This window comes from Hylobates moloch, unplaced genomic scaffold, assembly GCF_009828535.3.
Source record: "Hylobates moloch isolate HMO894 unplaced genomic scaffold, HMol_V3 SCAFFOLD_2, whole genome shotgun sequence".
In the NCBI taxonomy this organism is placed as follows: Eukaryota; Metazoa; Chordata; class Mammalia; order Primates; family Hylobatidae; genus Hylobates; species Hylobates moloch.
In genome coordinates, this window is record NW_026652277.1 from 178,089,103 (window position 1) to 178,106,353 (window position 17,251).

At 42.2% G+C, this 17,251-nt stretch overlaps 1 protein-coding gene and 1 long non-coding RNA gene across 5 annotated transcripts; one reads left to right on the forward strand and one right to left on the reverse strand.

Annotated features, from left to right (window-relative positions):
• Nucleotides 1-2,337: 2,337 nt before the first annotated feature.
• PDCD2 (programmed cell death 2) lies at nt 2,338-10,722 on the reverse strand. 4 transcript variants are annotated; one of them, XM_032162667.2, is made up of 6 exons: nt 10,374-10,722; nt 9,598-9,840; nt 9,153-9,284; nt 6,105-6,208; nt 4,946-5,059; nt 2,338-3,793 (listed from the first exon to the last, which is right to left on the reverse strand). In XM_032162667.2, the coding sequence occupies exons 1-6, from the start codon at nt 10,654-10,656 to the stop codon at nt 3,635-3,637; spliced, it is 1,035 nt and encodes a 344-aa protein (XP_032018558.2). In that variant the 5' UTR covers nt 10,657-10,722; the 3' UTR covers nt 2,338-3,634. The 4 variants fall into 4 exon arrangements, with proteins under 4 accessions (XP_032018558.2, XP_032018562.2, XP_032018567.2 ...); XM_032162671.2 differs by lacking the exon at nt 4,946-5,059; XM_032162676.2 differs by lacking the exons at nt 4,946-5,059; nt 6,105-6,208 and having other exon boundaries at nt 3,638-3,793.
• Nucleotides 8,289-12,004, forward strand: LOC131382908 (uncharacterized). The gene is made up of 3 exons (XR_009212551.1): nt 8,289-8,387; nt 8,956-9,052; nt 11,850-12,004. It is a non-coding gene; the product is annotated as an uncharacterized LOC131382908 (long non-coding RNA).
• The last annotated feature ends 5,247 nt before the right edge of the window (nt 12,005-17,251 follow it).

Sequence of the window (17,251 nt, forward strand, 5' to 3'; positions counted from 1 at the left end):
GATACAGGAAACCTAACAAATGTGTAGCATAATGTATTATTCAAAGGCAGACACCCCTGCAGCCACCAACCAGGTCAAGAAACAATTTTGCTATCTGTCCTAGAAGCCCCTCCTTATGGTTCTATCCAGACACACACTCCTGGCTTCCCTCAAGTAGTAACTATTATCCTGACTCTCACACATTTAAAGATAATTGAAGTTCCTTGTCCATTTCTTTTCTTTCCAATTTACAGGCCATTTAATGTTTAGAGCTTCTCATAGTCTGGGGTTTGCTAGTTGGAAATTCATGGTGTAGCTTCCCTATTCTCTATTTCCTGCATATTGGAAGCTGCTGTATAATTCCTAGATCTATTAATTCATTAGTGGGTTGCAAAATGACATTTTACTCATTTCTTTTTCATTTATTAATTTGAATACTTTTATAAAGTGTTGTGCTCCATATAGCAGGATAAATACTTGCTTCTTTCCCCTTTTAAGTTTTCAAGATAAAATGAGTTCATATTAATATGTCCAATTCAAAACTCATAGGGTTTTTATTTAACCAATTCTATATCCAATTCAAATTCAAAGCTCATAGGGTTTTTATTTAACCAATTCTATATCCAATTCAAATTCAAAGCTTATAGGGTTTTTATTTAACCAATTCTGTATTATACTCTTTCTTCTACACTGAGAATTTTTAATTCTTAAAGACATAGGGGATGAGGAATTAGAATATCCCATAATTACTCATTTACGTATATACTTTATCATTACTTTATGTTATATGTGCAATTTTTTTGAGACATGGTCTCACTCTGTTGCCCAGGCTGGAGTGCAGTGGCACAATCATGGTTTGCTGCAGTCTCAAACTCCTGGGCTCAAGTGATCCACCTCAGCCTCCCAACGAGCTAGGACTACAGGTGCACACCAACACACTCAGCTAATTTTTTTACTTTTTGTAGAGACAAAGTCACTCAACTGTTGCCCAGGCTGGTCTTGAACTCCTAGGCTCAAGCCATCCTTCCACCTCCACCATAAAATTCTTTTTTTTTTTTTTGAGAAGGAGTCTTGCTTTTTCACCCAGGCTGGAGTGCAGTGACGCGATCTCGGCTCACCGCAGGCTCCATCCCCCAGGGTTCACGCCATTCTCCTGCCTCAGCCTCCCGCGTAGCTGGGACTACAGGCGCCCGCCACCTCGCCCAGCTAATTTTTTTGTATTTTTTAGTAGAGACGGGGTTTCACCGTGTTAGCCAGGATGGTCTTGATCTCCTGACCTCGTGATCCGCCCGCCTCGGCCTCCCAAAGTGCTGGGATTACAGGCGTGAGCCACCACGCCCGGCCGCTCCATAACATTCTTAAGAGTAACAAAAATACTATCACCCATATGATTGCCAAAAACACTTAAAACTTTTTGCTTTTGCTGTGATATCTGAAATTGTCAAAGGATATTCAGTATCTGAAATAAAAAGGCAAAGCTGAATATGCTGCTTTCTACAGCAGAGGAGAGCTGCTGTGGCTGGACAGTATCTGAACCAAGCAGATCTTAAAATTTTGTAGGTGTTGAGAAATGGTGGATTCATGGACTGGCACCGTCTGTGGAGCCATGATTATGTAGGTGAGACTTGCTCATTATCTTGTAGTGTTTTAAAATGTCTTCACATTTCTAAAGGCAACTTGCTTAATGCATTTTTTAATTTAAATTTTTTATGTTGTACAGTGTATTTTAAATATAGTTGCTATTTTTTAACACAGATGCCAAGTCAGTGCTGTGAGATTTTCTTTCTGGTGATTTGGACCAGTTTGTCTCCCTCTTGATATATCCGTCCCAAATGGAAAGGCCCTGTAAACTGTTATGATCATTTCCAGAGGTTGACTGGGATATACACCAGTGACAGCTTGCCTGCACATGCCAAAATACCTGCAAGAATGTCCACATCATCTGGTGATGTCCCCAAATAACAGTTTTTACCATAGAAAGACTGTAACATGTTTGCTTTAAAAGCCCTTAGCAGTCGTAACGTACTTACACATTCTGCCTATGAGGAGTAATACATAATTTTAGATATGAAGGCCCCACTAGTCCAGGTTTCCTTACGCCACTGTGCTTCCTACTAAGTGTTGGGACCAACTCTTGTCGCTAGTTGATGACAACTTACTCCAGTAGCCACAGGCTGTGACACCATAGTTCTAGGTGATTCTCATAGATTTATCCATCCCAGGTTCGAAACTAGTATCCTCTAGCTCTTAAGTAGCTGATAACCTCCCCATGGGAGAAACTCCATACTGCGGTTTCCCATATGGTGTTATGTATAACTATCTTACACAATTAATACAAATTGCATATATATACTTACATAATATGGACTACTAGGACAGAACTTTCTAAATTACAAATAAAATAGCCAAGTAGACAATTACATTAGCAAATGATGTTACCTATGAAAACGTGAGGATTTATGGTGGCAATGCATTGCAGTTAACAGGGATGTGTTAGGGGACAATGTGAGCCAATGTAGATTAAGGAAATAAGCCTGAGAAATTTATCAGAATTAGCCGTCAGTATTCAAGCACTGATCAACAGCAATGTGTCTTTAGGGCAGGCATCACTGGTGCTGAGAGAACTGGGAATTGTCAATTTTGAGTTGCTAGGGGATGGAAGAAACCTTAGTGTAGTCTTAGGAGCCACTTGCTTAAACAAATGTATCAGAAACATAATAGGCCAAGGGTCAGCCCTTTGAAAACTGACTTCAGGGCCTTCCTTTCCTCAGGCTGCTGCCTCCTAAGCCAGACCCTTATTTTGGCTTACATTCCATAACCCTTGTATATGCGATAGGGAACCTGTGTACAATGCTTGACATGGAAAGGGAAGACCATCGCCTTTTGCCTTTCAGTGTCTCATCTGTAAGCAGGGCCGCTGGCTGACCAAGATCAGTTCTGAAGGTAGAGCCTCTTTAAATTCCAGTTCTGTGATCACAAAGCCACTGTTGTTCCTGATCCTGCCAACTGTGATACTGCTGCTTCAGAATTACTGGGTTTCCTGTTCATCATACTCACCAACCTGAGGTTTGGTATTTTTCTAATATTCTGGGCTTCCAGTACATACTAGAGCCTGTGATAATCAGCTAATAATCAGACAAGTTCGTTGGAGTTTTACCTAAGTATTTTTGAGTTTTAAAAAACTTAGGGTGGGAAATGCTCTCAGAATGAGATGGTTTGACTTCATTAGGCACATAACCCATTTTTATTATAAAAAGAAATGCACATATAAGTAGAAAGACCATTTTAGTTAGTCCCACCGTTCGCTGGTAACCAGTGCACTACGTGTACATCTTTGCAGACTGCTGTGCACACATACAAATATGTTTACAAGAACAGGGTCATACCATGAATACCACCTCTAATGGTATGTCTGTTGTCAACAGAGGTGTTAGAATTAAGACTGTGTAGCCTTCCACTGTGGATGTACCAAAATTTATTTAATTCCCTGTCACTGGACACTTTTGTTTCACTAATAAGTAGACACTGTGTAAGCAATCCCTCAACATCTCTGCACCTCTATTTTTGGTATAAGTATTTCCTTAGGATAAAATCCCAGAAATTGAATTGCAAGGTATAAAAGATTATTAACATTTTTCAAGGCTTTAAGATGCCTTTACGGTGTATCTGTTACATCCTGCTTCCACACAAATTCTTCTGTATAGCCAGTACCCAAGCTGCAGCTCTCAGCACAGGTGAAGACAGCCAGGATGCCCCAGTCAATGCTCTTGCCCAGTCTGTCAGCCTTCAGGTAGTTTAGGAGCTGAGGCATGACCTGAGAAGAGGGTGACACACAGTTAGAAAGCTACTTCACAGCAGGGAGCACGACTTTCAAGAGACCTTCTCAGCCAGGATGATTATAGGGATCTTGGTCTTTCAATCCTCATACAACAAAGCAGGATTATAGACATCATTATACAATTAACATGTTTAACAATCTAAAACTTCCTTATGACTTCAAAGCCCCTCTCACCTTCTGTTTGGTCTTTTGCATTTGAGAAAGAAGTTCACAAGTGGCTGTTAATGAATTATTTTCATTACTAATATGCCACTCAAAAGGGCTGAGGCTTCTATTTGGGCAACTTTTACTTTGTATCATTGCAGATATTGTTACTCTCGACTCAAGAAACACTAATTACTAGTAATGAATACAGAAAGGACATCTGTCAATGTAGTTATAGAGACCAGAGAGGAATCTTAGAAGTAGTCTAACTGAAAGAGTGAATAGGCAGAATAGCCACCCTGATATGGAATCACTTTATACAAATCCTGTCAACTCAATTTGCACATTGAGAGCTTTCGCACTAAGAACAAAGCAGAGTTTTGTGTATGGTCCTCATAATTCCTTTTATCCAAAGAAACAAACCAATATGAGTTATGACTTTGGTAAGGTTAGTGAATCCGTAACTCAAGAGCATTCCCACCCTACCCAAATGGATTTTGATGCTAACAAACCCTTTTGGGCATGGGAGGACATTTATCTTTAATGCTTCTATCCATTTGTTCTAACAAATCCACAAACCAAGATTAAACAGTAAAGACTCCTCTCATAAAGTATGGAGTCAAAGACTTTAATTAATGGAACAAGAAAGGAAGGTATAAGTTATTTAAAATAACAAAAATTAACAGAGACACTAATAATAATGACATAACCACACTGGAGGTGGAGAGCAGTGTAGATATCCTCATCGTCACAGAAGTCAGTCAACAGACAGTGTCTGAAAACTAGGAAACAGAAAAAAACAAGACAGTTCCTTCCAGGGAACTAGCCCCAAGGTGAGGCAGGAAACTGATGATTTTCATTATAGGGCACCCTTCTGTACTGCCATGTTGACCCATGTGCACAAATTACCTTGGTGAAGTTTTTAATGTTTAAAAAACAATCATGGTGATTACACACTAAAATGGTCCTTATTTAAGGTCATACCTGGAATTCCAATATTCTCTTGGCACCACAGGGGCAATCTGGAATATCCTTTTCTTGAGGAATATTTTCACCAGAAATCCAGATGGGGGCAATACCTCTACCATATCTAAGAATCTAAAATCAATGAAGATCATGTTCAAATAATCAATACCTTACCTAAAAGTTTCCAATGGTAACACGCTATCTACTCCATGAATGTTCCTCCTCTTGATGTAGCACTGACCCAAAAGGCATGTCACAGTTCCGCCATCAGACCTGGCTATGCCAGTGTGCCATTAATGCCTTCTCAATCACCTCAAAGTGATTATTTCAGCTTATCTGACTCAGAGGGCATCAAAGTGTATTTCCCAGATGATGCTTTTACTACCTAATGTTGGAATCTTAATCCTATGAATATATTGTGAAGGGACTAAGAATGAGCCTCTGCTCTGATTGCAGAATTCTGCCCAGAGTCTGTGCCTACCTTCATAGTTAAAAAATTTTAGGAGGGACAAATACCAAGTGAAACATAGTGTTTTGAAAACTACTACAAACATAAGTAAATTTCACTGTAATAAGCTTCCTACAGCAACTGAGTGGTTTTCTGTATTATGTCTAAAAGCATATGCGTTGCTAAAAACTGCCTTAGTGTTTAAGACCTAGATCTAGTCTTTCTATAAACCCCTTGTGTATTTATTTGAACCAGTGACTGGTTTATGGGAATTTAGTTTTCTTTCGTGATTTACGTTTATGGTAGGGGAGGTTAAGGAGAAAATGTTAACATGTCACATTTTACAAGCCAAAGTTACCTGTTGGAAATGTGCAAAAATAACCTTTTTTCTTTTTGGGGAGGGGGGGCCAATGGTGCCTAAACCTCTGTACTTTAGGCAATATCTCATTCATCTCCCATCCCTGATGCTTGCTTTAGAAAATGAACCCTGTTTGATAAACAGTATAACCTTTAGTCTTTTAGTAACTATTAAATGGATCAGCACTGCAAAACACCTTTCTACATGGCCCATCTGTGTGAGGAACTCCTCTAACAAGATAATAAAAGCCTGCTTTTATAGGCTCCTAAGGAACAGACTAATGTTGCTATGAAGTTATTTCTTCTCACAGATTATACTCATAAAACATGGCCTGAAGAGAACACAGTGAGGAGCTATGAGTTCCACTTTACCTGTTCTGGTTCAAGGGCTATCTGAGTTTTAAACTTCTGAAAAATTTTATCTTCCCTGGATTCATGTTTTGCCATGGAATCCAGTTCTTCCTCAAGTGCTTCACCTGAAAAATCAACGTAACTATTATGAAAAACAGGAGTAATCCCCACAACTTGACAATTCACACATGGAGAGGGGACCCACTTTTAATCAGAAAGCTTTCCCTATTTATTCACTTATTCAAGTTGGACCATCTGAATTTCCAGGTACTCCATGCAACTCTATTATATGGACTTCCATTTAGTGCATCTCCTTAAAGCTTCAAACTTACAGAATGGTCAAGGGCTTAGGACTGCCCAGCACATCACAGGACACCCAACAAATGTGAGCCCTTCTTATCATTAGTATCCTCAGCTGGTAGGCTCACTCACTCAGTCATCAAATGTTCATTTCCGGCCTGGAGCAGTGGCTCACGCGTGTAATCCCGGTACTTTGGGAGGCCGAGGCGGGCAGATCACCTGAGGTCAGGAGTTCAAGACCAGCCTGGCCAACATGGTGAAATCCCGTCTCTACTAAAAATATAAAAATTAGCCAGACGTGGTGGTGGGTGCCTGTAATCCCAGCTACTCGGGAGGCTGAGACAGGAGAGTCACTTGAACCCGGGAGGCAGAGGCTGCAGTGAACCAAGATGGTGCCATTGCACTCCAGCCTGGGCGACAGAGTGAGACTCCGTCTCAAAAAAAAAAAAAAAAGTTCATTTCCTTCTCCACATTCCTTCCTGGGATTACAGCCACCCTAAGCCACTGCTGTCCCCAACAGACCCGTGTCTCTGAGTATATCCATTAGTCTTTGTAATGTACATTAAAATAGAACTGATACACCTTGAGTCAGAGAAGCTAAAATAACTGCTTTGATGAAACGGGAAAGGCACTGATGGTGTTCACTTGCACCATCAGGTCTGATGGAGGAAGTGTAGGATGCCTTCAGATTGATGTTCCATCAAGTATACGTGGAAGGTTTCAGTATAACCGTTAGGACACTGTAAACACTGTTCCCTCGGGCCCTACTGCCTCCTGCCAAGTCTCAGGTAAGACACAACTACCTCCAGGAAGCATTTTTCTTCTTAATTCTCCTTTTATTTTGGAAAATTCTGAACATACACGAAAGTAGAAATACTATAATGAACCGCCACATACCATTAATCAGCTTCAACACTATCAAGTCCAGTGTTTCCTTTCTCTGCCACTTCCAACTCCATTACTCTGAAGTAAATCCCACACATATCACTTCATTCATAATTATGTACCCCTAGAAGGCAAACTCTTTATTTACCAATTTGAAAATGAGTCTGTTCCCAAGTATCCTACAAAGATGATTACTGAGTTTTTTTAAAGTATCATTTTGAACCCATTAAACATATCTGATGCAGTTAGTGTCCTTGTGGATGTTCAAACTGTCCATCTTTTGCAAGCAGGAGCCTTTTCATGTTGCTTGAGTTCTGACATGGCCCTAGTAATCCTTATCCTTAATCTTTGGTATGACCATGTTCCCACATTATATGAACATTTCCTGACCCAGTTCTGGAATCAACCACCTCTCCAAAGAGCCTGGAGTTCCTTTTAGTACTGACTGTGTCCTTTGGTACGTAGACACAATCAACATTATCTTCCTGCTACACCCAACATCTCAGTTCTCAGTTACACCAATATAATGACTCATTTCCTTGATCCCCAGTATACACACAACCATCTCAAAATCACAGCAACAGTCTAGTAACAACATGTTTATTCAAAATACTAACACTATTACGTTCTTTTCATTCTCAGGGTATATTCCACTAGAGATATACTGTCCTATGTTTTGAAGTCACCTAGAAGAGTTCTTAGTGTGGTTATATGACTACATCAAGAGTTTTTTACTTTTGATGATTAGGGACTGCTTTTGAAAACTTACTTTACTCCATAATCTTAAAATACAGAGTTCCACAGTCACATTTACACTAACAAGGCATATTTGAAGTCCAGCTTTCATCCTTGATCCTCCTACTGTAGGGTCTCCCTTCTCCTAAAGGTAAGCATTTTCTTTATCTATCATTTTTATCGTACAGGTTATGAACACATGTGTGGCCCCTTCCAGGCAGTCTTCAGTGATGTCACGTGTTCCCATGGCACCTGTATTGTACTCTTATCAGTCATTACATGGACTTTAACTTCCCCAAGTATTATTTGGGCTCCTTCATGAGACTGTGAGCATCTGACCACTGGAGTGTTGTTTCCCATTATATCCCTGTTATCAAGCGCAAGGTCAGGCGCAGAGTAAGACTCAAACATGTTTTGGAAGGTATGACTGGTATGAACTACAAACCAATAAGCTAATGTTTTCATTTTGAGTCTATAAATCTAATTTTGTGGTGGTTTTGTGTACGGCTCAAGGCTCAAATTGTAAAATTTAATATTATGTGACCAAAGAGTTATACCCAGAACTTCAATTTCCTCACCTTCAAAATGGGGCAGTTTCTGACTTACTGGTCTGCTGTCACGATTTTAATGAGCTCATGCACAAACAGCCCTTTAAGTGCTGGATAAATGTTGGCTACTATAATAAAATAAGCCTCTAAGATACTTGGTCAGCATAAGTACTACCCAAGAGTATGCACCGTAAGTAAACTGACAAAATTGTGTATCTACAACTGGCCAGATGAAAGAGAAACTTTTAAGGGGCCCTTCTGCATGCCCGACACTGTGCTAGGCACTCCTCACACTATCCCGACCTGAGAGACAGATCTGCGACCCAGAGGAACTTACCAAGCCTCCAGCATCTTGTGCAGCCCTACTCATGGGACCATCTGGATACCCACCCTTGTCTTTACAGGGAGCAGAACACACCTCGTATGTGTCAGAAAACAAAGTCCAGGAAGTATATTTTCACCTGAGGCAATATCTGAAAATTGTATGCTACAGCCTCCAAAGTGAGTCTTCCTCTCAGTATCTCTCTTCTAGACACACTGAGCCCTTTCTTCCAAGCATTATGTTTAACCACTTAATGAATGAAGTCCTGAAACTGCTTACCCATGCTCCCTATAATCTCTGAGTAATCTTCCTTTTCCACAACCTCAGGCATAATTTCATCTTCTGTTTCTATTACAATTTCAAATTCTGGAAAAAGGAAGTTGTGGTCTGGAATTATATGGTCCAGATGATCTGAAACAAAAAGGAAGCACTATTAGTAATCATTTAGTTTCGAAGAAAGTCTAATAATTTGCTGTCTCTAAAGTACTATATTCCTTATAGTTCTGGCATTTTAGATAAAGGGTCATAAATTAAATGCCTATATGGTGACATTATTCAGTGATTCAGACTTCACAGCCTCTTTTTTTTACAAAGGTGTTCCAGGTATGAGAAATTTTGAAGTACTATAGCTTTCCTAATTTTACCTTTAAAGTTATCCTGGAAATATCTAGGTTGACAAAGGCGATGAAACTGAAGTGAGACAAAAGAAAAAAAGATTACCCACCTGGTTGTGCACACGCCTGCTTATGTCCCAGTCTCCAGTCCAGGGTCTGATGCTCCTTGCTGCAGTAATATGCTTTGTGGCATCTGGAGCACGTTTTGGGGCCTAAACAGCCACAAACCCTGCAGAGATGAGCACCAGACTTCAGCTGGAGACACACTGATTCTCCTGTTTCTGGGGGAGGATTCCCAGAAGGTGGCTCATATGAGTAAAAATCGTTTTTCCTGGGTAGTTGATTCCTAAAAACTAAAAAAGAATGCAGAGAAAAGTTTTATCTTCAAACAAAACAGCAATTCACATATTTCATCCTCTACACGTAAAACTGAAAAGACTTCAAAAAAAATAAAATGAAAGTTTTTGCTTTCAGGGATAAGCTTTTAAAATCCAGAAACTAGATTTCGTCCGGTACGTCCGGTACACGCAACTGAGTTGCCTCCTGGAGGTGGTTTGAGTTAATCAAATTAATAAGACTGCTCGTTAAGAACGACTGCCAAAAATACGAAAAAGCTACTGGGACCCATCTCTCCAAGACAATTTCTATTATCTGAATTAACACCATACCTGGTACCCGCTGATTAAAAGCTGGGGGTTACCAATGCGCGTGGGCACAGAAGCTTATGTAGTAAAAATGAGGACATCCCGGAAGGGCCCGGGAAGGGACCTCTGAGGATGGGGCGGCAGCGGTGCTTTCCGCCGTCCCCCTCGTCGCTCCCGGACGGAATTAACGCCGCGCACGCGTCGGAGGCATGGCCCCGTCCCGACCCCGTCTGGCGGCTCACCTCGCAGGCCGGCACAGCACGGCTGCTCGCGGCAGCAGAAGAGGAAGATGCAGCGGTGGAAGGCGTCCGCGCGGCCGGGCAGCGGCGCGTATACCTGCAGCAGGAAGGAGAGCGGGCGGCCGCACAGCTCGCAGGCCAGGGCCCGGGGCCCCGGCAGCCCGGCCGCGCCCAGCCATGCCGGCCGCCCGCCCACCTTGCTGGGGAACTGCTCGCTGCGCAGTCGCCACGCCGGCGCGGACTCGGCGAAGCCCAGCTCCACAGGTCTGGCCCCGGCGACAGCCATGGGGGGCGCCGGCTGGCGTGGGGCGCAGCCCACAGCTGGGTCGGAAGGCGGAAATCGGGCGCCGGGCCGGAAGGCAAGAGGCGGGCACCTTTCCGGAAGACAGGAGGCGGGAACGCGTCTGACGAGAGCGGCCGCGGGACCCATGCGAGGGAACCGGGCAGAGGAAATCTCTCGGCGTTGGCCTAGCCCCTGGCGCCTCTGCTTCGGAGCCGCTTTCCTGGTGCCTCCGGGTGCTCTGGGATGGTTCTGGTGTTTGGGAGAGTCGCAGCTGGTGACTGCGCTCCGCCTACCTCTGCACATGTCCTGCTGTGGGCCTGCGGGTGGCCGCCAGGGAGGCAGAGCCCTCCTCAAACCTTCCCTGCTGGTGACCTCCTCAGGATGTGGGAAACCTGTGCGCTGGCCAAGTGCTACCCAAGAGTAGGCAGTGAAAGATAGTGAAGGTTGAACAGGCAAAGTGAGGGTTGTGAAAGATAAATGAAGGTTGAGCAGGTAAAGTGAGGACCCTACAGTGGAAACCGAGAATCCTATGTGCCTGAGGGTAATGAAGAAGCCTCTGCACAAGAGTCTTTTCTGTCAGTCTTAAGGTCTCTGCTTTAATGTTAATGCTGGCTTGCTGTGCCTGAATTCCAAGGGAGGAGTGTATAATGAGGCATGGCCAACCCCCACTTCCCATCGTTGCCTGAACTAGTTTTTCAGGTTAACTTCAGAATGCCCTTGGGCAAGCATAGGGTCCATCAGTGGGTTGGAGGGTTTAGAATTTTACCGTTGGTTTGCAAAGGTCTGAAAGCAACATGTACCTCTGTTCTCTCTAAGGACTTCTACTTAGGAGGTTTCATTTACATAACAGGACCGTGGTTGTCAGCCAGGTCTCCACCCCCATAACCTGTTATGCCACAATACAAACCCCCATTCTGTAACCTCAAGATGGTATATAAATCTCTGAACCCCATCTGGGGCTTCAGCAAAATCACTCTGGTTCTCCCCCATGCGCATGTTAATAAATTTATGCCCTTTTTCCAATTAATCTGCCTTTTGTCAGTTGACTTTTCAGTGAACCTTCAGAGGACAAAAAGGAAGCTTTCCCTTGGCTACTACAGTGGCTTTAATGGAAGTAAAGTCATCAACAACATTTATTTTTGACAAAATCACAGTTTAATTGGCAGTATATTTGTTTTGTTTTTGTTTTATTCGAGATGGAGTCTCGCTCTGTCGCTCAGGCTGGAGAGCAATGGCGCGATCTCGGCTCACTGCCACCTCCGCCTCCCGGGTTCAAACATTCTCCTGCCTCAGCCTCCCGAGCAGCTGGGTAGCAGTATATTTGTAATGGTACATAAAATAATGTCTGTTTTTTAATAAACATTTACATTGTAAACCAAAAATTAATTCTCCATCAGTTTTTTTTTTCTTTTTTGAGATGGCATCTTGCTCTGTGGTCACCCAGGCTGGAGTGCAGTGGAATGATCTCAGCTCACTGCAACCTCCGCCTCCCAGGCAAGCGATCCTCTTGCCTCAGTCTCCTGAGCAGCTGGAATAATAGGTGTGTGCCAATACACCCAGCTAATGTTCGTATCATTGGTAGAGACAGGGTTTCACCATGTTGGCCAGGCTTGTCTCGAATTCCTGACCTCAGGTGATCTGCCCGCCTCAGCTTCCCAAAGTGCTGGGATTACAGGCATGAGCCACCACATCCGGCATCCATCAATTTAGAAAGTTTATTTCACCAAGGTTAAGGTTGCGCCCGTGACACAGCCTCAGAAGGCCCTGATGACCATGCGCCTTAGGTAATCAGGGTACAGCTTGCTTTTATACATGTTAGGGAGACATGAGACATCAATCAGTATGTGTAAGTTGTACTTTAGTCAGGTAAAGTGGGTCTTGAGGCGGGGCTTCCAGGTCATGAGTAGATAAGAAGCAAAAGATTGCATTATTTTGAGTCCTTGATCAGCCTTCCACCGAATACACAATTTAGTCTGGCTCAGTGAATCATCATTTTTACATAAACAATAGGGGAGGGGAAGCAATCAGATGTGCATTTGTCTCAGGTGCGCCTTAAAGGGATAACTTTGAGTTCTGTCTGTCCTTTATCCACAAGGAATTTCCTTGTGGGCAAATTTTAAGGGAGGTATGTAGCCTCTTATCTTGGCAGGTATCTTATTTAGGAATAGAATGGGAGGCAGGTTTGCCTGACATAGTTCCCAGCTTGACTTTACCCTTTGGTTTAGTGATTTTGTGGTCCTGAGTTTTACTTTCCTTTCACAGAAGTTATACCGTAAAAGTAATTGAAGAAAATCACTCCTTTCCCCTTCCCTCAACTAGGCCTTGACCATTTTAAATAAAACTGGCCTTGAAGGTCAGTTAAAACTTAACTGTGGGCCGGACGCGGTGGCTCACGCCTGTAATCCCAGCACTTTGGGAGGCCGAGGCGGGCGGATCACGAGGTCAGGAGATCGAGACCATCCTGGCTAACACGGTGAAACCCCGTCTCTACTAAAAATACAAAAAATTAGCCGGGCGTGGTGGGGGGTGCCTGTAGTCCCAGCTACTCGGAGGCTGAGGCAGGAGAATGGCGTGAACCCGGGAGGCGGAGCTTGCAGTGAGCCGAGATCGTGCCACTGCACTCCAGCCTGGGGGACAGAGAAAGACTCCGTCTCAAAAAATAAATAAATAAAAATAAAAAAATAAAACTTAACTGTGAATGTGTATGTTCCTGGGATCTTTTCCAGTGAGAGATCTCTAAGCATCATTCCAAGCTTTTCTATACTAACTGGCCTATTTGTATGTTTGTTATTTTAGGATTCCTTTTGTTCATGTGTATTTTTATTAGGCAATCACCCATTTCCTCTAGGTTTCCAGGTTAATAGATTTCTCTTATTGGAATTTTAATTTATCTTCTCTAGTTTTCTACATATTTTTTTTTTTCTTTGAGACGAGGTCTCATATGTTGCCCAGGCTGGCCTCAAACTCCTGGGCTTAAGCAATCCTCCCACCTTGGCCTCCCAAAGTGCTGGGATTATAGGTGTGAATTACTGTACCCAGCCTAGAATCCTTAGTCCTATATACTTTTGCTGTTTTTTTCATTGCCAACCTGAAATAATAAAAAGGGTCAGAATCCTATAAGCCAAAAATAAAATAAGGCCCCCCAACCCTCTGAATGGACTTCCTCCTCTGACACAGATCTTTTACAGTTTAACCTGTATGAACCCCAAAAATTGGAGACAGGTCTCAGTTAATTTAGAAAGTTTATCTTGCCAAGGTTGAGGACGCACGACCATGACAGCCTCAGGAGGTCCTGACAACATGTGCCTAAGGTAGTCAGAGCACAGGGTGGTTTTATACATTTTAGGGAGATATAAGACATCAATCAACATATGTAAAATGAATATTGGTCAGGAAAGGTGGGACAACTTGAAGTGGGGAGGGGCTTCCAGGTCACAGGTAGGTGAGAGACAAACAGTTGCATTCTTTTGAGTTTCTGATTCACCTTTCTAAAAGAGGCAGTCGGACATGTACTTATCTCAGTGAGCAGAGGGATGACTGAATGGAATGAGAAGCAGGTTTGCCCTAAGCAGTTCCCAGCTTGACTTTTCCCATTAGCTTAGTGATTATGGGATTCCAAGGTAATTTCCTTTCACATTTCTCCCGTTTTCTTTTTTAAAATATTTTGGAGAAAACATTTTTGAAGAAAATAAGTTTCCGTTCCCATGTTTTATCTGCTCTCTCATGGCTAGGATGGTTTATTCCTAGAAGGGTAGGTCCTCAGTTATTAGGAAGGCTCATTTTTAGAAGGTTGTGAAGTCTCATGTCCTATGAAGAGAAAATCTGGGGAGGAAGGGAGAACAAAATTGATCTAGGCCACATTACTCTGAAGTCCATACATTAGTATGCAGGTATGAAAGTGGCTTATGTATGTAAATAGGTTCCCATTATTTTCTTCTGAAGTTTAAGTTGTCTACTTCAGTTCACAGGGCTGCACGAAAGTTAGTTTTAAGTGACTTAGTTTAGTGACAGCTTAGTTTTAAGTGACTTTAGTTTAATGACAGCTTAGTTTTAAGTGACTCCAAATTAGGAAAAATGGGGGAAAAAAGAAGGAAAAAAATTGAAAACATTATTTTGAAGACTTGTAACCCACAAAAATTAGAATTTGGTCCAAACTGTAGAAAATGATAAAAGTTGAAAAACATTAGGCAAGACTAGAACCTAACAACAGGTGGACTATGGATTTTCTGTCTCTAGTTTCCCATTTATACTAAAGACAAATCATGGTAGGTTTGCCTTTTTATACTTGGCCTAATTATTTGTATACAGTGCAGAAAGAATAATTATTTTTTAACACTGGCTTTTAAATTGGCTTTGATGGAACTTTGTTCCATAGAAGGTATTTCAGATAAGACTTTTTAAAAGCTGAGGCCAGCCATGGATTTGTGCCATCAAATACCTGTGAGTTGGGTGATCCTCTCCTCTTGAGGTTGCAAGATAAACTTGAGGCTCCTGGGCCTGTCAGAAAGTGACGTTCTTTACTTACCACAGGTCAGGAACACTGTACGGGAGCTGTGTAGACAAAGTTATGAGGGCAGTTTTTCCAAGGGGGTTTAATTGGCTCCATAAGTCAGGTAAAAGACTTGGTAAAACAACCAGTTTCCCCAGTTGTGTCCTGTTACAAATGAAAACAGATTCTTAGTGCACTTATGCAAATAACTGTATTGTCATCAGTTAAGAATACTTACAAATAGTTTCCAAATTCTGGAGAAATCAGGTAGAGAGAACCAAATGTGCTCCAAATTTTGTTCATAGGAGTATACGTTACTCAATTGTTAAAAGCTGTAAATAGCCTGACCAACATGATGAAACCCTGTCTCTACTAAAAATAAAAAAAAATAGCCAGGCATGGTGGCGCACACCTGTACTCCCAGCTACTTGGGAGGCTGAGGCAGGAGAATCGCTTGAACTCAGGAGGTGGAGGTTGCAGTGAGCCGAGATCGCACCACTGCACTCCAGCCTGGGTGACAGAGCAAGACTCCATCTCCAAAAAAAATTACCTTGTTTTTATAATCTTTCTTAAATGTATAGCTCACATTTATTTCAATGTTTAAAATGAGGAATATTTGGGGTCTTTATTTAGATGTTTGTTGATGTTTTTGTGACCAGAAATATGTTACAACAACTTAACTCTTGTTTATATCAATCATCCCATGGTAAATTGGTTTTATTACCGGTAGTGTTGCTTAATGTCACAGTTTCTAAGAACCTATCCATGATAAATGAGGACTTATTGGACTTAATAGTACTGAACTGTACACATAAAAATGGTTCAGATGATAAATTTTATGTTATGTGTATTTTACCACAATTTTTAAAAATGAAAAAAAGAAATCCTGGGGAATGATATGTTCAAAGAAGGCTTTGAAAAGCTCTGATATATTTCAGAAATCTAGACAGCCACACAGGGGCAGGGCTTTGTGCATGGCCATGAAAGACCTGAGGCAGCTGTAATGTTTTACATCTGACTCTGGGGTTCTGTGCAATCAGAAAGTGAAGGCTAAAGCAGACTTGGACTGCCAGAGTGTTGAAGATGTGTCCCAACACATAAGTACCACAACACAAAAGTACCAACCTGCAGTGAGCTATATGATTGTACCATGACACTCCAGCCTGGGCAAGAGAGTGAGATCCTGTCTCAAACAAAGAAAGGAAGGAAGGAAGGAAGGAAAGAAGGAAGGAAGGAAGGAAGGAAGGAAAAGGAAAGGTAAGAAAAAGGAAGGGAAGTGAAGGGAGGAAGGAAGGAAGAAGAAAGAAAGAGAAACAGGGAAAAGAAAGAAAAGAAAGAGGTGCTTTGGAGAAACCCACAAAAGACTTTAACACTTTAGTTGTGTTTTGAATACTTAGATCCAGCATGCAAAGGAACAGAAATTACATTCTTCACAATTATGATTTTCTTTCTCTTTTCTTTCTTTCTTTTTTGAGACAGAGTCTCACTTCTTCTCCAAAACTGGAGTGCATTGGTGCAATCTTGGCTCACTGCAACCTCCACCTCCTGGTTTCAAGTAATTCTTGTACCTCAGCTTCCCCAGTAGCTGGGATTACAGGCATGTGCCACCACACCCGGCAAATTTTTGTATTTTTAGTACAGACAGGGTTTCTCCATGTTGGTCAGGCTGGTCTGGAACTCCCGACCTCAGGTGATCTGCCCGCCTTGGCCTCCCAAAGTGCTGGGATTAAAGACATGAGCCACCGTGCCCGGCCAGGTCTCAGATTTTTTAGAAAGTTTATTTTGCCAAGTTGGAGGATGCATACCTATGATGCATCCTCAGGAGGTCCTGACAATATGTGCCCAAGGTGGTTGGGGCATAGCTTGGTTTTATATATTTTAGGGTGACATGAGACATCAATCAATATGTGAAAGATGTACGTTGGTTCAGTCCAGAAAGGTGAGACAACTTGAAGAGAAGGCCAAACAGGGGGCTTCCAGGTCATAGGTTGGTAAGAGACCAATGGTTTCATTCTTTTGAGTTGCTGGTTACCCTCTCCAAATGAGGCAATCAGATATGTATTTATGAGCAGACAGGTGACTTTGGATAGAATGGGAGGCAGGTTTGCC